General features: G+C 37.0%; 1 protein-coding gene and 1 pseudogene across 1 annotated transcript; one reads left to right on the forward strand and one right to left on the reverse strand.

The window, feature by feature from the left end:
* Positions 1 to 9,724: 9,724 nt before the first annotated feature.
* On the reverse strand, positions 9,725 to 23,330 carry LOC147474798 (isovaleryl-CoA dehydrogenase, mitochondrial-like). The gene is made up of 15 exons (XM_086582557.1): positions 23,013 to 23,330; positions 22,804 to 22,887; positions 21,490 to 21,547; positions 19,744 to 19,868; positions 19,628 to 19,672; positions 19,093 to 19,141; positions 18,867 to 18,976; positions 18,214 to 18,290; positions 12,201 to 12,251; positions 12,044 to 12,108; positions 11,332 to 11,486; positions 11,216 to 11,256; positions 11,055 to 11,109; positions 10,559 to 10,615; positions 9,725 to 10,312 (listed from the first exon to the last, which is right to left on the reverse strand). The coding sequence occupies exons 1-15, from the start codon at positions 23,130 to 23,132 to the stop codon at positions 10,166 to 10,168; spliced, it is 1,239 nt and encodes a 412-aa protein (XP_086438683.1). The 5' UTR covers positions 23,133 to 23,330; the 3' UTR covers positions 9,725 to 10,165.
* Positions 23,331 to 24,542: 1,212 nt separating this feature from the next.
* Positions 24,543 to 25,093, forward strand: part of LOC147474799 (pentatricopeptide repeat-containing protein At4g16470-like) — a 37,082-nt pseudogene continuing 36,531 nt past the window's right edge.

Raw genomic sequence — 25,093 nt, forward strand, 5'->3', positions numbered from 1 at the left:
GGAAAATCACAATCTCATAATGAAGAACCACAGCGATTTTTCCACACACCAGAGTGAACTTCAGTAGCAGCTCATCCAAAAAATTGATACCCTCAACAGTATTGTAAATCAACTATTTCCACTTAGCCATCCCCGTCATTAACACAGCCTTGGATTTTGTTCCACCTTTAAAAATTATGTTTTTCGGTTATGTTTATCTCTTAGTCCATTTTTTTTGTCATTTTGTGTTTTCTCTTGTTAAGCAATGGTTAAGGACAATGTACCATTAGGCTGTAATAATTCTTGTTGTTATCAATAAACCATCATTTCAAGACAAATTTTAAACTATTGTTTTAAATTTGTTTGTAGGAGGGATTTATCTGCTTCCATACTCTTCCATCCATCGCAATAGACTTTATTCAACTTTATCAACAGGCGTGGGGAACATATTTGATTCCCTTACGGTGGGCCCTTATCGTTATTTCACACAAGGCAATTATTTACTTTTGGACTTCTCACCACACTGATTGATAGTCTGTCAGGATTCCCTGCTATAAATCACATCTCTCTCTATTCCATCAAGGATCATCTTCATCAAGCATGGCAACTCTGAAAATCATTCCTGAGCAATCATTCCAGGCTATGATGGACTCCCCAGCTTATGGCCTTCACTTCCATGACTACATCACCAACATTAGGTGGTCTTCCATACTTCTTCCACCGGACCAAACTTATTCTCCAAGTTTGGCTGCATACTTTTATGACAATATGGAAGACACCCGAGCATTCAACCGTGAACACGGTTTCTTCCTAGATGGGTTCATAATCACAGTTGGGGACACACAACATATTTTCTCTGAGCCAACGATTTCCCTAATTTTGGATCTGCCTTATCACCAGCCAGCAACAACTTAGTCATACATTAACCAGAATTCATACCGTTCATTTTCATGGCCTCATTTTCGTTGGACATATAGTGATGGTCTAGCATGGATAAACGAAGCAACACCTAGCAGATGGCCAGAAACCACAATTCCCTTGTCAAGCATTACCATGAACGTGGGAAATATGATGTTGTTTGTACTTCTAAACATCATGGGAGATTGGCATTTTTCTACTACCAATGACATTGCATGTGTAGTCTTCAATGCTCTTGCTCAAGTTCATACACTCTTTGATATCACAAACTGTGTTATCTCTAATTTGAAAAGAGCTCGCAATTTTTGGCATGAATATTTACTTTTACCTGTAACCGCATGCCGAATTATGATGACACATTTCCCACAGTTTTCGGCCACTTTGAATGACTGGGTTAAAGTAGATTTTATGTGGCTTGTGAACAAAATAATTTGTTCATTAAGATTTTGGGTATGGCGGCGACCGTCATGGTACCTGAGGTATGTCCGCTGTTGGCACATTTGAACGAATCAGGGGCCCCACAATGGAGCACCATTTGGCAAACCATTATATATTGGCGCGATGCTAAGGAAATGCATTTCACTAGAGAGGATGAGAGAAAGTCAATATCTAGTGGTTGGTAACATTTGAATAGAACAATATAACTGTATAGTTGTGTTTGGTGTGCTATCATTTTTCCTTTTTCTATGGTATATTTGGTTATAAAACCTTTATGTTGTAGATGTCCAGTCCTAATTTTGCTCACGGTTCTCAGGTAATTTATTTCTCTTGATACTTCGAGGACTAAGCATCATTCTGTTTGGGGGTGCTTTAACCCTGTAGCAAAAATTAGGCAACTTGTGGGTTGTATAAAGTTTTTATTCTAAATAAATATACTTTGTGACAAAGTCTTGTTTCCTTTTCTGTGATGAAAATTGTCTAGAAATCTCACATGCATTAGCACTCGAATTAGGATTTGTTCTTAAGAAACTGAAGATAATACGTACTCAACAGTTTTTACATATTTTCATGAGCATCCATGCACTGAGTATCATTGACTGTACATAGCAGTAAGTTTCTGGAACCCACAGTTAGTTTACTCAAATTACCAATCCTGTGAGAATCTAACCAAAAAACCTAGATATGTGTGAATTATGAGTAATGACACAGGGGAGTAGTTTTTCCAAGTAGAGAAAATCACACGTCTACTTACTTGATCACTATCCGAATCCTAGATGAGAATTTAGGCTTTCTTTGGATCGACATAGCCAAAAATTCATACCTATTACAAATTTTACCGCTAGTCGACCCACTGAACGTTTCATCAAACCTTTCACTTTCACCAAAAATTCCTTACCTATCTATTAAACCAACTAAAATAAACCCACCTAAATTATGAGTATGAGAAATAGGATGAAATGTGAAAAAAAAATAAGGAGAAAGGCTTGTCCCAAATCAAAATAAGTTACTTGCTTCAGAAAGAAAAATAAAAGAAAAATAGAAATATGTTTCCAAAAAGTCAAAAGAAAAATTAAACTCCCAAAAATCAAATCAAAAGGAGTCCAAAAGCTTAAAAGTTCCAAGTATATATGGAAACTCATGTGAGAAGCAGGAAAAGAAAATAAGGATTTCTCTAGTGTAAATATCTTGAAGACCTTATTCTCTCATACTTGTCATTTTTTATTTTCCATTCCATTTACTTCTAAACTACCACCTAAGCCCCATAATACATAATAAAAACCTCTAGCTCAATTAGGAGTAGGATGATGTGATAATAAGTAGTAGATATGATTGACCGATCTCGGTTCCTCTGATTGTCATTGAGATGTGAGGAAACGTGTGCCACTGCACACTGGAGTTAGCAAAACCTGAGTGGAAAAATTACGAGTGAATTTGTGTTTCGACACATACCTGTGAGAACCTATTTATGGACGCTCTCCAAAGGATCCAAAAACGGCCCTGCTTGTACATTTCAATGTAAAGTTCACTATATGCATGTTTATATGTAAATGTTTTAATTATTGTCTGCATATTAACTTGAGTTTTAAAGGAATTAATCTCCGTTCCCCGCTAATGAGATGTATAGATATCTGAGATTAATTAAGGGAACAAGCCTTTGTTACTGAGTCATTATAGTATAAGTGAAGTTTGTGAGTATCTTGTCTGGAAAACTCTCATGAGATTATAACTCGTCTATTAGGGAATTCCTAGTGGTTTAAGGTTTTATTGCATACGGTCAATGCAACCGCTCTCTGCAAAATGAGAATTAGCTTAGGAATACACATTTTTGGGCATTTATCTGTTTTAATGTCTCTTCTTTGCTTGAGGACAAGCAAAGTGCTGTTTGGGGGTAGTGTGATAAGCACCCAAAACTATAATATAAAACCACGTAGAGACATATTTTTTTGGTTAATTATGTGTTTAATAATCATGAAATAATCATATTTTTGTGCTTTTGCAGGTTGGAGCAATCAACGTGAAAATGAGGATAAAAGCCAGTATTTAAGCACGGAACAGGGTGTCTACATGAAGTTTCCAATTTAGCCCACGTGAAGCCCAACTAAAGCCCAAGGAATCAAACAGGACCGTTCCAAGTCAAAACAGGATCAAAGTGCCGAAAAAACATCACATTTTCGAAGCCTGTATCTGCCAGACCTGGACTCCAATAGCAACAATTGAACCATCAAAATGATCAGGGCAACGAGCTCTACACATAGGCGGGACTTTGTAAAAAGTCAACTTTTGGACCCACCACTGGTTGAAGCATGAGGGACCCACTATGTGGACCCACATAAATTGGTGACCAAGCTCACACGTCAAGCTTCAGCACATGTAAATTTGCATGAAAGACTTTTGTGAATAACTTGGCACAAAAGTCATCAAATTTGATGAGGTGGCTTGAACAAAGTCTTGTTAATTAGGACACAAAGTCCTAAGTGGTGGCTTGATTAGGTGAAAAGGGATTAGGTGGCATGATTAGGTAATTACAAATCAAATTTTGTCGCAAGTCTTAACAGGTTGATACAAATTATGTTTTGTAACACAAAGTCATATGGAAAAGAAAAAAAGAAAGTCTTGATTCCACATTTAAGAGTGTAGTGGAGCGTTAGAATTTACGTGGATGCAAAGAAAAAAAAAGAACTCTCATTTGCTATAAAGGGAGGCTTGATGGGCAAGACATAACATTTGCTCCTTAGTTTAGTTTTGTTATGGAGTAGAAAGTTTCCACATTTGTATTTTTGTTTGGCTTTGTTATGTTAATTTGATAATATGTTTTTAATTCTAAGTTATTAATTAAAGTCATTTCTAAGTTGAGTATTGCAATATTAAGTAAACTAGTAGAATTCTCTTTTCTTATGTTTCTCATTTTTAGTTTACTAAGTTGAGTAACTTGCAAATTAAGTTACTTTGGAAAATAGGTTTAAAATATTTGTAAAATCCTACTCACATAAGTTCCTCCTCGAGAAATTTCCGTTTGGTTATCAATTTGAGTTCTAGCCTTTAGGCTTGGAACGAAACCCTCACTCCAAGTATATTGAAACGTGTGCTTGAGCGAGGTATTTGAAAGATCGTAGTTGAGTGCGTGTGAAAACTTATATTTTTACATATGCAAAAGTGAGATTATCAATGGGTCCATGTGGGTCATGCAGATTTTTACAACTTCACGTCTTTGCATAAAGCTCGCCGCACCGATCGTTTTGACAGTTCCAGTGCTGAATTCGGTGTCCAGAATCAGGAGATATGACCTTCAGAAGTTCCACGGCTTTTCTACACCATTGTCTTGATTTGACCCGGAAATGGTCGGTGTTGAGTCCACGGGCTTTAGTCTGGCCCTTTTAAGCTTCAAATGGGCAAAGAGAGAAGGCTTCACGTTCAAGCATGAAAACGCAAGTTTTGTTTGTATTTTGTTGTTAACTGCTAAAACCTGTAAAAACACAAAAATATAATTAATTTACATTTATTAAACACATATTTAACCCAAATGTTATGTCTCTATGGGATTTATAACACAATTTTTGTTGCTTATCAGTATCGTTCCACTCCTAAGTTGCGATAAATATGAAGGACGAGATTGGAAAGGGGGTTTGAGTGACTAAAAACTATGGTTGTAGTGATTGTGAATTAAACTAATGCTAAATTAAACTAAACTAAACTATTGAGAATAAAAGAGTATAGGCAAGTGAATTCAAGAAAATCAAATCTACCAATACCTTTGATTCATGACCCTTTTCTTCATGGTTGTTCTCACAAGTATACTACACTTAGGCAATCAAGCAAATATTGATGTCCTCTTGGTCGAAACATCGTTAATAATTATTTCTAATTAAGGTTGTTCCTATGTTTATGTTATTAATATATTATTTCCTTTTATGTATGCTCGGGCAGCCATTCAGTGTATTACTGAGATCGAGAAACATCAAGGAGCACTTCCCAATTAGGCAGTCGTCATTCAATGAATCACCACATAAGGCAAACACAAAGAATACTTTCCCTGGGCGGCCACTCCCTGAGCTACCCCTTCTAGGGCAACACAAAGAATATTTTTCCTAACTATTAAGAACTACACTACTATAAGAAAAGTAAATAACACTAGATGATATTAAATTGCAAAATATAAATCCTATTCTATACTTCCATACCACAATGTGGGCAATATAACTAATAACTAAAAACATAAATAACTAACCTGATTGAAGAACATCATGAACCAAAAGAACCACCTAAGCACTAGTTTCATCTCCTCCATTGAATGAGAAGATTAGCCTTCCATAAAGAATGAAGAAGAAAAAGAAGAACATGAAACTAAAGAGATTAATTTATTAAAGCTTGTCTATGAAAACCTGTCCTTTTTATTATTATCCTCTCTGTCTCAAGCTCTAGAGACCAATAACAATGAATGGGATGTTTACAACTAGCACTGAGGTGCTCTTTATATAGGGGTTATAATGAGATCTAGAAAAATCCTAAAATATGGGCATTTAGGTCCAATTTCCTATTACAAAACTGACCTCCTTGCAAATCTAACTTCTATTTCCAAAAACAAGTGAAATTGTGGTTGTGGGTGGTGCATGCGTCTGGACGCTCGGGCAAGGCCAAATCCTTGCGTCCCAAACGCATGGTACAGTTTCTTGAAACCTAACTTTCTCCTCAAGCCCTAATCTTGCAGCTTCGATCCAAGCAACAGGTCCACTTATCTTAGGCTTCCAAATAGGCTTTAAAACAGGTATAAATACGTCCTCTCTTTCTCCATAAGCTTTAAATCTTAGGACTTCTCGAAAATTATCCGGAAGTTCCCCATATGATCCTTAAGAACTTCTCTTTGCCCCTTTCTCTTTAATATTTTGCAAATTTCTCTTTCTCACCTGTAAAGTCACAAAACCTAACTTACAAGCATAATTAGTCCACTAAGAGAGACAAACAAGAGGCATAAGTGAGGGTTAAAATACATTTTTTTGAGTATTTATCAATTGATGAACTGAGGGGAGGGTTGGAAATCATCGAATCTTTAGAAGCACAAAAATAAGCATACCATCAAATTATCATTATTGAAATTATGCAAACATTAATGTTTGTTGAATAATAATAATAATAATGTTTCTACGGTAAGATTGTCGCTAATTTTGAGAGGGAGTTTGAGTTATCTGCTTGTCAGAAAGTACTCATGGGGTGCTTGCAGTCGAAACATGCAAAAAAATTCTACTTCTTATTCCGATGGAGGGACTTGGCCTGGACAACATATGTCATAGGTTGATATTGTGCCATGCATTCTCCACTACCATCTTATGATTCCTTTATACTCTAATAGTGATCTTTGCCCTATATGCAAAAGGAGTAGATTAGATACCTTTGGGGACCATGCAACACATTGTAGACATTTTCCCAATTTTAAATACTGACGACATGATCATGTTATTAGAGACATTTTATGCAGTTGATTTTGGAGGGTTGGAGTACAAGTGAAGAAAGCGGCTCCTGTTAATTTTCTCACTGATCCCAATGAGGGCAGATCGACACTTTGGCCTGCGGATGTTTTTAGGACTGGAAATGGTATGGGTTTCAACCCAAATCTTAGCATATCCGAATCCATTTTACCGGATATGGTTTCTATGTTTGTGACTAGAATCTAACCTGAAATCGAACCATTTTAACAAGATTCATATTTTGATGCCTATACATTAATTTATATCATACATTTATATATGAAAATCATTAAATTAGTGTATTTTTTGGTGTTTTTTAATGGATATGGATATCCGAAATCTGACCCGAATCCGGATGGATCCTAATATGCTAAAGAGTTTTGAGTGAGAATCCAACCCGAACTCGCTCCCTTCCCAGCAGCCCTAGATGTCTTGATTTACAGTTGGTTTGAAGGAAAACATGTGTGTTGATGTAACTAGCCGGAGTCTCTCCCTTAGTAAGGTTAGGGAATGGTGACTTTTAGGTGGGAGAAATAGCTAAGAGAGTAGCGACAGGGAAGATAGAGAAGCATAAGAAAGTTTGTAGGGCTAACCAGCATTGTATTATTTCATTCAATTTCAACACTTTTGGCCAGGTTCGTAGGACAATAGTCTATTGAGCTCTTCAAGAGACTTATCAAATCTGGAATTTAGTGCTTGTGAGTCCATGGTTTGATGTTATATTGATCCAGCATCTCCTTCTTTTTCAATCTGTAAATGCAAATCATTGCATGTCGTTCTTGAATCCTTACTTGTGCCTTGAACAATATTACCTTTAGGACTTGTTGTATCTTCTTCTTCATGTTGGACAAGTAAATCATTGTGTATCTTGAGCATTCTTTTCTTCAAAAGTCTCTCTAGTGATCCCTTTCCATTGATTCTTTCAAGTTCAATCTCTAATCTCTCATAATCATCATCATCAGATTCCACCCTAGTTGAAGTTTTAGGGTTTGAGTATCCGATTCCTAGTGTTTCTTCTTTTTCCATCTATTTTTTCTTACAAAGACTAAAATACCCTAAAAAAAGGAAATCGCCCACTAATTACCACCATTCTTAACTAACCAAACTACTTAAAATTTTCTCTCCCAATATATCGAGAACTCAAATAAGAGTATAAGACTGGGGACTTTAAGATCATCTCTAGTAGATTTGCTATGGTAATTCTCATTTTGCACTACAAATGATTAATTAACACAAACTATTCTACAATCTATAACACCACATCATATTTGTTCTCATATACAGTTTTTATTGATTCACATAATACATGGGCACATAGCCTAAGAACCATACATGAAAACTTTTGGATTTTATTATCTTACAAATTTTAACCAAATTATTAACTAAGTGCATTGACCAAAGTCGGGAGTGACAAAATCTATTATTTAAGCATAATAATTAATTTATCGTCTATTAATTTAACAAGATTATAATGTAAATAAAGAGTTTAAGAAAATAATCAAACCCGGCCCTCAATTTGTAGGGGATTAAAATTGGAAGATCTTGTATTTAGATGGGATGTCGTGGTCGAGGCTTAGCTTTTGTATGCTTGTAATTTTGTAGTGTGAATCTCTCACACTACATTATTATTATTATTATTATTATAATATTGTTTTGCTGATAAAAAATAAAATATGATAATAATCAAACCCGGCCTTCAATTCTCTAAAGAGGGCTGAGGTGAGGATTATGGCTTCACAATTTTAGTACTGGCCCTCATAGGCCCAGCCCCTCACTACATAAGAAGGTCGGGTCGGGACCAGGCCTCAAATCATGAGGATTTCATGGTTTAAGGGTAGGCCAACCCATTTTACACCCCTAGTCTACCAGTGGAATAAATCTTTCTTTTATCTGGGTCCGCCCTGTGGGCTCTGGCTACAAAGATTTCATTTATGTTGGGTTTGGAAACATCTCTACACTATAGTATAGGCTATTTCTAATCTCTCATGTTTTACAATTTAGAAACACCTCCCTCAATTATTCTAATCAGTTCTCTCTATTTTAAGTAATTTACAAAAAACTGCCTCACTTCACTGAAATTAGAATTAGCTTTCATATTATTTAAAATAATTTAGAAAACCTCCTTCACGTCACTAAAATTATAATCAACCCCTCTTAATGTTTTTATATTATTTTTTTTTAAGATGTTAGAGCGACAGGTTTAAAGATTTGAAAAAAATCGATGCGTAGCACGGTTCGCATACTTGTAAATCTTTGATAGCCGGGTTTTTAGGAACCCCCTCTCCCCCATCGAGTAGGCAATTTGTGATCTCCATATTTGCTTAACCGTACCCTCACAAAAATTAGAATAAGCCCCCACTTTATTAATAATTTAGAAGAACCTCCCTAATGTTAGCTAAATTATATAATTACCCCCATCTCCCTCACTGAAATTAGAACAAGCCCTCTTTTATTAAAAATTTAGAAAAACCTCCTAATGTCATTTAAATAATATAATTATCCCTTATTTAAAAATAAATAATAATAATAATAATAATAATAATAATAATAATAATAATAATAATAATAATAATAATAATAATAGTAATAATAAATAGATTAGTCTCCCCTATATAATTACAATTAGAATCCAAAGAAAGGATCTCCATAGACGAGTTTCAAGACTTCAGAAAAAACTGATGCGTTACATTAGCACGGTTTGCATACTTATTACAAGGAAGAGGCTTCATTCGACATTCCAACGACTTGTCGCCTATTACTCATCGTATTTCTTTTGTTGGTTTTTATCATTCTAAGTTTCTAACTCATTGCAGTGCAGGCAAGAGTGCATAGACAGGCATGAACCATGAAGTACTCTACTTAAACGCCCAAGTATTGCTTCAGTAACCTTCCTAAACAGTAAATTAAAGAAACTGGACTGAGAAGCATACAGAAATTGGCTGAAACAATATCTTCGAATTTTGAAACCATAGGACGACCAATAGCATATACAATTAGAGCTATGGTATACCATTGAACGGTTCAATTCCTTTATTATCGGGAGCCATAGGACCATGGCCATACAATGCAAGACAATAGTGCTAAAACGCATCTAGTTTTTCTTGTTACGAAATTTATTTTCAGACACTTCAAAAGTATAAAATGCATCTAAACTGAGTGAATGCATGATCCAGAGTCATCCATCATGTTACTTGCTTGGATCCAGAAAAGATTGACTCGAACAAAAGTATTGTTGCCTTCCACCACTGAAACCAGGTTAGAATGACTTGAAGAATCTTGAGTTGAGATTAGTACATTGGCGGGAGAACAGTACATCTGTTACCATCTATAGTTACACAATGAGAAAGGAATTATGAGGACCTTTAGTTTCACTGATCCTTGAATAGTTCACGACCAATAATCATTCTCCTGATCTCACTAGTCCCTGCTCCAATTTCAAATAGTTTTGCATCTCGAAGAAGACGACCAGTTGAGTACTCATTCACGTACCCATTTCCACCTAGACATTGAATGGCCTGCCAGATTGAGCGCAACACATTAGATAGAGAAAAACTAATACATGTTTTTACTTTTTACTGTTCAAGTAGAAATATTAATTGAGGTGCTCGGATGAATTGCTTAATGTACAACTATTTAGTATCAAAAAGTTGGAAGGGTTTATCAAAAGACAGAATCAGACCTTCAAATGGTACTGTGAAAAGACAAAGGGGATGTACAAGTAATTATTCTCATTAGTGCTTTGGATAGCCAAGGTAGTTTACCTGTAAAGCAACTTGGGTAGCTCTTTCAGCAGCATAAAGTATAACTCCGGCACAATCCTATAAGCATTCAGATGAGTTGAGATACATTCAAGCATGGTGCAAATGCTAATTGTATATATATATTTCCTACAATAGCATTTGAGATGTGGCATAATCTTAAGTGTATTATAGATGTGATTCTGGTGCTATCAGGGCACACTGACCAACTCAACTTTGTGTGGCCTAAAACCCTACTTATATAAATTGGCTTATTGACATTGTATACTACGCCAATTAGAACTACTAATCGAAATAGAAAACCAAATTGGAAACCACTAAATCTGAAACCTAATACAATAGGAAATTGGCAAGAAACAACCTAAACATACTAAATCCTATCTTAAATATAAAAATCTACAAAAACCAGAATTTAAGTGTAGTAAGAGTGGGAACTAGTATAGTATAAACTGAAAAAGAAAAAAGCATTGCTCCATCATTCAGTTGGAAGGAGTATAACCTTCCGATCAACTTTTCCGTCATCACAATCCCTAGCAACAGAATACACAAATGATCTGCAAACAAGATGAAATTAGATTGGTATCAAAAATAATATATGAAATTAGCTGATTTAAAACGAATTTGTAGGCAAAAAAAAAGGGTATGATGAAAGACATTTACCTCGAAGACTGTAAAGATGTATACATATCAGCTATTTTGCCCTGTATACAGTGCAACAATTTTCAGTAATTGTTCAGTAGTAAAAGACTTTTACAACAAAAGCACTGTTAGAAAACCTGTATTAATTGAAATTCCCCAATTGGTTGACCAAATTGTTCCCGCTGGCGAACGTAAGGAAGAACGACATCAAGGCAAGCTTGCATAAGGCCAAGGGGACCAGCTGCCAGAACAAGCCTCTCCAGATCTAGCCCCGACATCATGACATAAACTCCTACAGTAAAGATCGACAAAATAAGCAAATTGTGAAAGGATTCTATAGTTCAATCACCTTCACAAGAATGGTAATTAAGCGGTCAAAATGACTGATAAAGCATTAGTATTCAGATATTGACATCTTTGATGCATGCCTTAAAGCCTCACGCATTATCATATTGAGGATCTTGCCTCCCAGGGTAGTAAAAGAGGTGTATTGTTATGAGAGGAGAACCAATAAAAATATTCTCAACCAAAGTACATACAAAATGTTCACTACATTTTATTTCACAAGTAAAAGACTCCATCTCTTGTTTCATAGACTCTTTAAATGGAGAAAAACGTTCACCATCCTATCGCATTCTATGAACTTTAATTGCTTCCACAACAATATTGTGTATATATGCCGACAGGGCGCATGTAAAGGGCACCAACAAGATCAATTAAGGGGTGATTTTTTCGTGTAAATGATCTCTCCGCCATGGAGAAAATCATCAGAATAGATCAGATTATTTCGAAATATCTAACCTTGTTAATACCAGCAGCTTAGTATGTATTTATGTGTACTTCCAATACCTTGTCCTTCCCGGCCAAGAACATTTTGTGCAAGAACAAAACAATCCTCAAAAACAAGCTCACATCTGTCATTGTTGATGAACAGAACATTAAAACAATATATTGATGTAGAATGAATGAGAAATTAAAAACGGAAACATTGAGATAAAGAGCATACGTGTCACTTCCTCGCATTCCAAGTTTGTCTAATTTTTGGGCCGTACTAAAGCTGCACGTAAAGTAACAAGAAACAACAATTAAGACTATATATTTTTTTGAGTGGTAAAAGGTATTTACTTATTCCAAGACATGATAAAAATTACAAAATTTTAATCCCTACTTATCAAGGTACTAAGTTATGAGGTTACGCACACCCTAAACATAGGACACCCTTCATGTTCACACTACAATGTTATCCCAATTACACACAAAGTCTTGAAATCCTAAGACCTTCAAATCCGCCACACCCCTAGACCAATTGTAAAATACAATAAATGCTTCCTTGAATCCTTGATCTCCAAGAAGACAATAAATGCTTCCTTGTTATTTTGCTTAAATATTCTCCAATTTCTTTCATTCCAAAGAAACCAAACAATTGCTCTAGGAAGGTGCTCCACATTTGTTATTTAATAGTGATACTGAACACTATCCTGTTATTTAAATTTTTCAGAGAATCTTTTGAGCTTTTATTTTAAATATTTTTTTATCAAAGAAAGCAAGCCCACCAAAAATTATAACTTTGGAGAGTGGGCTAGACATTTTTGGTGTCTTTAAGTTTAATTTAAACTAAACAATTTCCCACACTCTCAGTATCCTCAGCTTGGCCTACACTTGCCGACGGCTTTCGCGCTAAATGCGCTCATCCCTTGCATCGGGGGCACGGAGTCTGATTCCCGCTTCCACCTCTTAAGTCATATTTGTATTGAGGAAGGAAAGTTTATTGGCAACAAGAAGCATGATAAGAAAGAGAAAAAACCTATCATCACTTTTTGTACATCCATCACACATTACATTCTATTGTAATATTAGTCCTATTGGGCCTATACTTGGGCCCAACCTATGTACACTGTAACTCTGTTATTATAAATAGAGGATGGGTCTCACTTTGAGACCTAACTTTTACTGTCTCTCTTTCTACATGGTATCAGAAAAAACAGGAAGAGAGAAGTAAGGAGATCAAACCCTAGCCACCACCCTTAGCCACCACCCTAGCCGCCACCCCTTCCTTCTTCCTAGCCCTGGCGGCAACGCGATATTATACGACTTTGACGATGCCGAAGAGACGCTTCATCCGGCGCGACTTGTCTTTGCCTCCCATTGTTTTCCGATAGGTTTCCGGCGTTTATCCGCGGTTTTCCGGTAGGTTTTTAAAGCGTTTATCACATTTTTCCGGCGGGTTTCCTGGCGATTATAACTTTTTTTTCACATCGAGGGGGGAGTTTAGAGGATTACGGGACTTTTACCCAAAGACAGTTATCGGCTTATGCATGCTATGTCTGCGTGGGGGGACATCTAGTATACGCCATGATGGCGCCGCGGGTACACCCTCTTTGCGTTCCATATTCGTTCTCCGCCTCCATCTGGTTGGGTCCTTGATTCCGGGGCAAATGATCATATGACTGGTGAGTCTAGATTATTGTCTGATAGCACACCCTTTTCACATCATGTCCGCCTTGCGGATGACTCATACACCACTATTACCCGTAAGGGTACTGTTCAGTTATCCCATGCTATCTCTTTAGAGTTAGTCTTACATGTTCCTCACTTAGCACTTAGCCTGTTATCTGTTAGTCGTCTTGCTAAAGATTATCACTGTTCTGTTGTTTCCTTACCCCATTCTTGTTATCTTCAAAACCTGAGTACGAGGCAGATTTTTGGCAGGGGCTATGAGCATGCGGGACTATACTACTTTGGAGATCCCCCCTTTGTCCCAGTACCTGTTCCACCAGTATCGAGTTTGCATGCTAGTGTGTTGCCTGTGTCAGGCCGTTATTTGTTTTCTGCTGAGTCTTTGAAAAGTTGGCATGCTCGGTTGGGCCATGTCAACTTCAAGTATCTATGTACTTTATTTCCTGAATTAATAAAAACATGCAAAAATACTCTTTTTCATTGTGATACTTGTTCTTTGTCTAAACATGTGCGTAATTCTTATATTCCTCGCATTTCTAGATCTCCTTGTATGTTTGATGTGATTCATACGGATGTTTAGGGTCCTTCTCCTGTGACTACCCTCTCTGGCCATAGGTACTACGTGACCTTTATAGATGACCATACTCGGTGTACTTGGATCTATTTACTTCGCAAGAAATCTGAAGTTCTCCCTATTTTTACTCAGTTTCTCCAACTCATTAAAACTCAGTTCAATATCGCGGTTCGCGGACTTCGGTCTGATAATGCGAAGGAGTATGTTTCCAACGAATTTGTCGCCCGTCTTAACCAACAGGGTATCCTTCAGCAACTGACCTATCCTTATACACCTGAGCAAAATGGTGTTGTTGAACGAAAAAATCGGAGTCTTATGGATGTAGTTCGGTGTTTGTTGCAAGGTATGTATGTTCCTCGATCCCATCGGCATTATCACGGTTCTTACGGCGCTTACGCCGAAACCGCGACCCGATTAGAGTTCTTAATGGTAAGGCCCCTCTTCAAGTTGTATACCCCAGTCGTGTTCTGTTTCCCATTATTCCCCGGGTGTTTGGCTGTGTTTGCTATGTTCATGATAAGAGTCCTACGCGGACCAAATTGGATGATAAATCCATTCGGTGTGTCTTTCTAGGGTATTCCCCTATGTCCAAGGGGTATCGTTGTTATCATCCACCTAGTCGTCGCCTCTATCATACCTTGGTTGTCACATTTGTTGAGCATAGTGCATATTTTGGTCCTTATATATCTGTGCAGGAACCTTTGTCTTCCCCAGAGGAGGCGTCTTCCGCTATTTATCCTATTCCTGTCTTTGATACTCCTCTGGTAGTCCCTCCTACTAAACCTTTACAGGTGTATACTCTTCGCACTTCTACTTATGCTCATGCTCTGCCCACTGCCTCAGGTAACATTCCTTCACCTTCTAGTGATCTACCTACTGTGATTGCTCCTACTGTTGACTCCCCATGATTGCTCCCCGCTGATTCTCCCCGTTGTTGTTGAGCCCCTCGATTTCCTTCCAGGACCAGGCATCCCCCAGACAAATACGGTTTTCCCACTAATCATCCTATTGCGCAGTTTGTCTCTTATCAGGGTGTATATGCTTCCTATCAGACATATCTGACTTCGGTTTCCTCCATTTGGATACGCGATCGGTTCGAGGCTTTATCGGATCCACGTTGGGTAGCCGCTATCGCGGGATGAGATAATGACCCTTGGCGAGAATCGGACTTGGGAAATGGTTGCTTTACCTCCCAAGACTTCATACCGTTGGATCTGAAATGGGTTTTACTGATGAAGTACTTGGCGGATGGTGGTTGAACAATATAAGGCCCGTTTGGTTGCTAAAGGGATTTACACGGTACTGGGCGTGACTTTGGTGCGACGCTTTGCTCCGGTAGCCAAGTTAAAATCTGTTCGACTTCTTATTTCCCTGGTTGCCTCTTATGATTGGCCTCTTCATCAGTTAGATGTGAAGAATGCCTTCCTTCACGGAGATCTGGCTGAGACGATTTACATGGATCCCCCACCAGGCTTTCGTGGTGAGGGGGAGTATGTTAGGAAAGTTTGTTGACTCCGTTAGTCCTTATATGGGCTTAAGCAGTCGCCACGAGCCTGGTTCAGTAGATTCAGCGAGGTTGTGCTATAGTATGGATTTACCAAGTGCCACTCGAACCATACATTGTTTGTTCGGCTAACTCAGGGACCGCGTGACTTATCTGCTTGTATATGTGGGCGACATTATTATTACGAGAGCGATGATCGTCGGGCATTGTACAAATTAAGGAATCCTTTGGGAAGTCTTTTGAGGTTAAAACTTGGGTCCTCTACGTTACTTTCTTGGCATTGAGATTGCCGTAGTCCCAAGGGAATCTCTTTATCTCGGTAAAGTATGTTCTAGATCTTCCGAGGGGATCTTTGGGTTGTCGGCCATTTTCTACTCTATGGTGCCTAACAAAATAGGGTTAGTTCGCGCACGAGGGACCATTATTGTCGGATCTATCGACTTATCGGTAGCCTTGTTGGGCGTCTTATTTATCTAGTTAATACTAGACCGGACATTGCCTATGTTGTGGCGAGTTAGTCGGTTCATGCATGCTCCACGTCAATCTCATATGGATCACGATGGAGCATATTAAAATACTAAAGTCTTGCCACGGCTTAGGTCTCTTTCTATCGCGGCCGGTTCACGGGGTCCCTTAGAATCTTTACACCGATTTACGATTATGGAGGTTCTATTGATACCGATCGTTCCTTCTTTATGTGCTTTCCGTGGGAATCACCTTATCTCATGGAAAAGCCGAAGCGATCTGTTGTCTCGGATCATCTGGCGAAGGCGAGTATCGTGCCCCTAGCTTTGGGCACTTGTGAGATTATGTGGTTCGCGATCTATTTTGGGAGAGCTTGGTTTTACCTGATCACGGATCATCCGTGACTTCATGTGACAATCAAAGCCGCCATCCATTTAACCGGATCTTGATCTACATGAAGCGGACTAAGCACATAGAGATTGATGTGCATTTTCTCATGGAGAAAGTTAAATCTAGGATTGTCTCCCGTCCTTTGTTAGGACTAAGGCAATGATTGTCGATACTCTTTACCAAACCAAATGGGACCTGCGATCTTAGCTCTTCCGTTGTAAAAGCTCTCTATGGATATCTTCGCACCCGGCTTGGGGGGAGTATTGTAATATTAGTCCTATTGGGCCTATACTTGGGCCCAACCTATGTACACTGTAACTCTGTTATTATAAATAGAGGATGGGTCTCACTTTGAGACCTAACTTTTACTGTCTCTCCTTCTACACATTCAACAACTGCTACTCTAGCAGAGAATAGGATAACTTTTAAACCATAGCAAATCCAACCTAGACTTTATGAAAATATGATAGAATTAGTATTATTTAGTGTTTAGTAGTATTAAATATTTAGTAACTTAGTTTATTAGGAATTAGTATTTTGGTAGGTTATATTTTAGTAGTTGGTTTATGTGTGTACATATTTTAGTAAATATATATGTAACACGTGGAAACATCTTCTTAAGGCTCAAATAGTCTTGCTGTGGGTAGGAAGTACCATAACAAACTTCAAGTCCAAGTCATGACTAGGTCCCTTTCTAGGTCAAGAAGTGAGACAAGAGGAGGAGGTTCGAAATTCTTTGGAACTGGTTAGAGTAGTAGGTTCGGAGAACCAACTCCTGACTAGGAACTCCAAATCCGGAGTTCAACTACGAAGTTTGGAACTCCAACTCCTACTTCGAACCTGAACATGTTTCTTTGTTGTTTAAGTCAATAAAAGAGACATTGACTTAGGAAACATGAGGTTCTAGAAGAGTCTGGATAAAACTTAATAAGAGATTGTTTCCTAGTTAAACACTAATTACTTAGCTCACAAGTAATTAAGGGAAACCTAATCTATTCTTACAAATAGAATAGTTGAACTATGTTTTGAGTTTGATTCCTCTTCACAGGATACGTAGGCAGCCATTAAAGAATGTGGTTCAACTCATCATCTTCTAGATTCCATAATTTTCGTTGTTCTTTGATCATCAACAAAATATTTGTGTTTCTAGATTAGGAAAATCCATCACACTGTTTCTATTTAGGATTCCTTGGAGATTGTATAAATACACAATCTAGTTGTCAGATTTAATGAGAATTTAGTAGTGATTTTCGGAGTTGTTTGATTTTAAGGTTTACTAAAATCCGCTTTTTCCATCAAATTAGGGTTAGAATTAGCCTTAATTTATCAATAGTGTGCTGATTAAAGTTGTTTCCGCCTTTAATTCACATCAAAATCATTGGTAGTATATCCCTGATTCTATTACCGAATTCCTCAAGTGTCAAAAAGTTTAGAAGGAATGATTAGAAGAACTAAACATTTCTCTAGTTTCTTCATTCTTCCTAAAATAAAAAAAAAATTATGACACTCAATTTCAGGCTGAATCAGACAAACAGACTTCTTGGCGCTCTAACTCAAGCGACACCTAGTTGTTAACCTTGAATTTTTTCAGGTATAACTTGTAACAAAATAGCAAATAAAAAACTATACCCTAGCATTCCCTTTTCAATTATAAATGCTGTTATTCCTTTTGATCCTGCTGCAATGTCAGTTTTTGCATAAACAACCTGCACCAATCACAACATCAGCACAAACAAACAAAGGTTGCAATCGAAAAACAAGAAATTCTGTGGAACTGCAATTACGTATAAGGAGAGGGACCTATCACTGTTTGTGCTTCTCCAAGAAAAAAAAAACATTATTATTTATTTACTGTATACATTTCTTTTGTAAGAGTACGGTCATAAGGATTCCCTCTATCCATACTAGACCATACTACACCAAAGATATGTGGTGATGTGATTTAGGGTTCTAAACAATTAAAATGGATAGTTTTTTTAGGTTATTTCTAATTACAAATTTAGGTAAAGTTTTTAGTACCTTTTCCATTGTTTTTAGTGACAGGTTATGTTAAAGGCATGTTGGCCTTCATTGGAGGATGGTTTTTTATGGAACATTATTCTTTGAGAGATTGTTCTCCAAAATTGAACAAAGAAATCCTAGTTTTAGGTGTTTCTTTTATTAAATTCAATGGGTATTTATTATCGTTGTTTGCTTCCGCCGACGATTACATCACATCAAAAAATGATAAAACGAAATACAAGGGAAAGAATGACATTTTCAATCACCAGTCAGGACTATACCAATGTTTGCGCAACTGGGCCGTTGGTACACCACATCTTGTTTCCATTTAATATATAACCACCATCAGCACAATCAGCCTTGCACTTCATGCTGACTACATCAGACCCAGCTGGACATAACATATACAAGTTAGATACGCTACATCAAAGGTGATTAAAGTGTAATACATATGTGATTGACCACAACAATCTTCAAAGCAAACACAGAACTAGTTTCATTTGTTACCATTGGGCTCACTCATTGCCAGAGCTCCTACGTGTTCCCCAGTTATTAGCTTCACAGCAATACACAATCATACTTAGTATATCTTGAAAGCATGTCAACAATCATAACTTAGATGCGCTAAATTACTGATTTCTATATTGTAAACACTCGCATTTGTACTATTACTTAAATCACGGCCGGGAACAAGTCCATCATGATAACTAAATACACTGAAAAAAAACAAGGACTTATTCCAAATGTGGGTCCACCTGGAGACATAATTGTCACATAAATGTCCCAGCAAGCTAATAACTAATATATTGTAAATTAAGACAATAACAGTTACGTAAAGACAGACCTCCTCATCACCAAAAAATCAATCAGATTTAATCCACATTTCCAAACTAACCAATCTAACATCCTTTTCTAGAAAACGTAGCTCTTCTATTAACTACTGTCTATAAGTCCACATTAACCCAAACTCCCGAGCATGTAATTCTCTTACCGCAATATCAAAATAAACAATATCAAAACAAAATAAAATGTGGAAATAAACCTTAGGCAGATACTTCTGTTTCTGAGCAGGGGTCCCATGTCGCACCTACAACATTAATGGAATTAATTTTAGCGAATATATTCATCTTTTTAAAAACTGGAAATTTGCTGACTTACCAGTTGATTTACACATAGGTTCGAATGAGCACCATAAGATAGACCGACTGATCCAGATGCCCGGCTAATTTCTTCCATTGCTATGCAGTGGTATAAATACCCCAGACCAAGTCCTCCGTACTCCTCTGCAAGAGAACCATAAACTTAGTTTTTAATGTGATATCGGTCGCCAAATGCATCAAATCATTTTAAAAAGTTGAATCACTTAAAAGGAAGTCATTAATGACGAAAGGATAAAATGAAGAAAAATCTGTAAGATTTCCATTGGTCGTGAAGAAGACATAATAACACAATATCTTCTTTTACTAGACACTGTAACAAAAAAAATTCAGAAGCTTGGCATTTAAGACCAAATGTGTAGGAACATATGACACCCACCCATCAGAGTGGACATGTATCAGATTTTTGGGAATCAGATGTCTAGTGTTGTATTGATGTCATGCAACAATATTCCTGTTGTCTTTGTTACGTAGACAATTGGCATAACATAACCAAGGAAACTTGTCTCACCATTCCTCATCATCATCCACTGTTTCAGTTGGGATACTTCAATTTTTTCTTCAGCCATAATTGATGTGGACATCAAGTTCGAGACAAACCCATGGGTTGCATTAGGCGCCTCTTTCTTTTAGTTGGTTTAGTTTATTTAGTAACTTGCCATGTGACATGTTTTAATTGGTTTGCTTTGTTGTCAGTTAGTATAAATAAGGGATTGTAATTAGGGTTCATTAGTAGTTGATGTTTATGAATTTTAGAGAATAAATAAAGAGAGACTTCAAGGGGTGTTTTTTATTTGTTTTAATTAAAAGTGTAGATTTTGCTAATTCTAGTTTAAGTCTACATTAATAATAATACTAATTTAACAGACTTAGATATACAAGGTAGTTAGCACCATTGAGTTTAGTCACAGTAATTGAGTTACCACTTCAATACTACTTTGAATAGTTACGGTTTAGTTACGGTTCCTTCAACTTGTCCTGATTTGAGCTCACTTCCTTACTCGTAATTGAACTTACACTTTTCAATTTCAACCAATATACTTGTAAGGAATTTTGAAGTTTTAAACACTTTGAAATAGCCAAATACAATGTAAAACAACATCAAAATCATTTTACACATTCTCATTGGCAGAGGATTTTTAGAGAAAATTGTGCAATATTAGTGTTTTACACATCCACATTGGTGATGCCTTAATTGTAAAGACTTATATATAAGTTGGGTTACTTGTTAGTCAAAGAACAAACTTCGACTAGGAAACTGACTAAAACAAAAACAAAACAACAAAAATGAACAAAAATAATAATAAAATAAAATTCTAAGAAAAAAGTAAAGTAGGTGAACTGTCCCAAAGGTGTGATGCTGGCACCCCCGAGGCAACACATAAATGTGGAATGCATCAGACCCAGTTTAAAGTTTTAGAGATTGAAACCCTTTTCCCTGGAAAAAAGAGAAACCTAAGCGACGCACAAGTAGGAGAACCACCCTACCCTACCCTCCCCCCCCAACAAAAGAAAATAGATATTTTGTACATGAAAGTCGAGACTTCTTTCACTATTTGATTGAGACCACAAAAAACTTGTATAACGTAACACAATTAGTAAACTACTTATTTTCTTGTATATGTCAGACATTATTTTAAAAAGTATAAACGAAATGTACGGCAAAACAGAAAACCTTTACAGATGATAAACTCGTAGTTTTTTTTTTTTTTTTTTTTTTATAGTTTCTACTTGTTTAGAACTATACCTGGTACAGTAATTCCATGGAGATTGAAATCTCCCATGAGCTTCCACAAGTTGACCTCCTGAAAAAGCAAAACAAAATAGATTATACCCTACAGAGTACTAGGCGGTAACACGATTTTAAACCCTATGATATTATGGAGACACTCTTTGGCGCATCCATCCATGGCTACGCGACTCATGACATTATAAGTGTTGAACATGCCCACCTGTAGTTATGCTACTCAAAATTAATGCTGCCTTTGCATCCTACATTCTTGCATCATTATAAAGGCATTGCTGTTGCTCTAGTCCCCACAAAGTACCAGATTAAGCCCAAAGTTTAGTGGTCTTTAATAGTCTTTCGAGACAGGTCCAAACATGTATTTTCATTCAAATAACGGCTTCAGATAAAAAGTTACAAAATTCTTTGAAAAATAAATTTACCCAAAATCCTTCCACCTCCACATGTTTGTATCTCTTATTTACACAAGCATTTTCTGAGCAGTATACTTTGGGTATCCCCTTCAAAACCACATGTTTTAGTAAATAGATATTTGCTACTTGAAAACCTAGTAATTGTTTAGGCTGCAAACATGTAGAAGTCATGAATGAAGCAACTTCTTTAAAACGGTTGTCGAGGTATGAGGAGGAAAAGGAACATCTTTAAGAAAGGTAACTGTATGCAAGTATGGGGAGAGGAAAGTGTGTGAAAGCCAAACATTATCAGGTGCCCTTATGATATTACTTAGTGGAGAGGAATAGCTAGCGTGTGGGATCAAATAATAAAAGGTGTTACCATTCCAAACAGGGGTAGAGCAACTTTTTTCTTTTTGTGAGGTAAATTAGTGTCCAATTCCTTTATAATTATGAAAGTAGAGTGCAAAAATTATGGAATGAGCATGACTAAAAAGGGAGAATGGAATGGGAGTTGGTTTAAGAAGAAACTTAAATGATTAGGAGTTGAACGTGTATGCTGACTCTTGGCTAGTCTTTTATTAGAAAGTATGGTATGTGGGAAGGAAGATGCAAGAGTGTGGAAGTGGGAGAAGGATAAGGTGTTCTCAGTACAGACATTACTGTTAATATACCTTTTACCATAGGGATCGAAATCAAGAATGAATGTTCAGTTTGTAGGGAGCCAGGGAGGTGGTGTCCTAGTTCTTTACACAGTGGCCAAATAACAAGTTTGGAAGTTATTCTTCTCGTCTTTCAAGTCTTTCCTAGCGCGGAATTCATCTAGCCATAGCACCTCACTAATTTTAAATTGTTGGGATGGAATGTATACTTAACCAACAAATAAATAAATAAATAAATAAGAGCTAGTATTACAGCAAACCTTTGGAAAATAGTTTGTCCTGTCAATATTGGATGCATGAGGAGCAATATGTTCTTGTGCAAATTGTGCAACACTCTCTTTAAACTGTAACCATCAAAACACATAAAAAAAAATATATAGTGAGATTGAAAAGAACACTATTCCTGTATACACTAAAGAGCCAAAAAACAGGATAGATAAATGATTAGTATAGTAAAAAAAGGACATGCCTGTATTTGAGTATCGTCAAAGAGAAGAGAAGAAGTTGAGAAAAAAGCAGCAGTTTGGCGGTGTGAGACGAGAAAGGAGGAGGAGAGATTCTTTACAATGCTTCTAGATAACCTCTGCATGTTTGATGATTATCTGTCTTTGTATGGAAAGAAATGTTTTTTTGTTGTTTGTATGGAAAGAAAGTAGATTAGAGAGGGAGGACTTTGGGATGATTGATGACTACTACTCAAATGAAACGATGAAAACCAAATTCAATCTCGCAAGGGGAAATATACTTTTTAATTCAAGTGTTTACTAGAGCATGATGCGTTTGAAAAAATTATAAGAAATGCGTGTGTTTTGATAATCTATTCAGTTTCTTGGGCCCCACAATCCAACGTGTCGCACAAATATTAATTTACTGTTTTCTCGAAGGTCCCCATCCATAATAAGCGTTTAAAAGTTGGGTGCGTTTTTTTTTTTTCGATAATTCTACATTTCATTAATTCAAAACATAGTAATTTACAGAACAGACAACTATAAAAAATACATGGAAGAAACAGTAAATCTAATGCAAGAAAAAACACAAACATCCAAGTATATTTGAGATAGATTCCCTTGCATTGAACTCCCAACACCAACACGAATCTGAAATCTTCAACCCATGCTTCTTCTCCACCTGAGTTGCTCCAGCACTGATCAACCACGAGTTCTGATTCTCCCAAGACGAAGACCCAAAAGTCTCCAAACCACAAAGCAATAAACTCTGTAATAGCGGCAGATTAGCTACACCTAGAAGGTGAGCCTCACCAAGAACCTTACAAAGGGGTGGTGGCCTGACCATAAAACCCCCCAAACCAACAATCCGGAAAGAGAGAAGATAAATGGAAAGAACCTCACTCCTGCCCAACCAACACTGAAGACAACCACAACCAGTTACAAGCAAAAGAATCTAATTACACCTCCGACATCGTATGAGAAATGTCCAACCATGTATATCTGACTTGATGCTGCCAACCAAATAACACATTAATAAAACTGGAAATAGGAAACCGAGATCGTACTTGTTTTGGATCTTCAACAAGGAACTAGCCTGCAAAAAGGGGGTGGCTTTCCACAAAGTAGAAACCATAAACCCCAAAGACCACAGCTCTTGATCCAAACGATCTATGCCGATCACACTATGGGTTAGAAAAACCCATAAAAACAACCAAGTTCCTTTTTTTCTTTTTTTTTCTTCATCACAACATCAATGAGACACTAAAGAAGTCGAGGAGAAGATTTGTGGAAAGAGGAAACCCAAAAATGGATCAAGAGAAAGTTAAAACAAATCAGATCTAGGTGTTTTTTTTTTTTTTTTTTAAATCTGAAGAGGAGGGGAGAGTAGCTGCTATGGCCCGCAGGAGAGGCGAAGAGGCTTTATCCCTCAGGAGAGAGGGAGACAACCATTAGAGAAGAAAGAGGAGGAGGTGTTGGTGCTATCAGATGTCCATTAGATGTTTCAAAAGTTGGGTGCGTTAAACACATGCGGAACGCTTTTGGCCCCCAAAATGACGGTGAAAATCAGGGCTGTCAATGTGTTTCTATAACCCGATAACCGACCCGAACTAAACCCATAAAAAACAATTTGGGTTTTGATAACTAGAGCTGCTCACATTTTAATTGATAGAATACTATAAAGAAGTTTGGTTTCATGGAATGCAATGATATCAAGGTATGTACAAAAGGGCCTTGAAGAAATGGGACTGGGATTTTATAACAAGATGAGTGGTTTTACGTCGGACCAGTTTACATTTTCGTCTGTTTTTCTTGTTTGTGCTACACTTGCTACTATTGAGAAAATGAAGCAAGCTCATGTTATTATGATCAATAGTGATATTAAGGATAATGTTGTCGCTAATAGCGCGCTAATGGACATGTACTTTAAATGTAGTAGTTCTTGTGATGGTTATCGCGTTTTTGACAAGTCTTCAGAAAGAAATGTTGTTACGTGGACGTCTTTGATATTTGGGTATGGACACTGTGTGTGCATATTTTAGCAAATAGATATGTAACACGTGGCATCATCTTTTTAAGCCTCAGATATGGTCTTAGTGTGGGT

This window comes from Coptis chinensis, chromosome 9 (genome assembly GCF_015680905.1).
Source record: "Coptis chinensis isolate HL-2020 chromosome 9, ASM1568090v1, whole genome shotgun sequence".
NCBI classification, from domain to species: Eukaryota; Viridiplantae; Streptophyta; class Magnoliopsida; order Ranunculales; family Ranunculaceae; genus Coptis; species Coptis chinensis.

Bases quoted from the DNA above. Each gene is read 5' to 3' on its own strand.
- LOC147474798 (XM_086582557.1), bottom strand. From the start codon at position 23,132: ATGCAGAGGTTATCTAGAAGCATTGTAAAGAATCTCTCCTCCTCCTTT. The intron at 21,548-22,803 runs GTTTGCTGTAAT...TTGCTTTTTCAG, and splicing joins GGACAAACTATTTTCCAAAG to GAGGTCAACTTGTGGAAGCT. The intron at 12,252-18,213 runs GTATAGTTTTTT...CTTTACGTGCAG, and splicing joins ATTGAAAAGGGAATGCTAGG to CTTTAGTACGGCCCAAAAAT.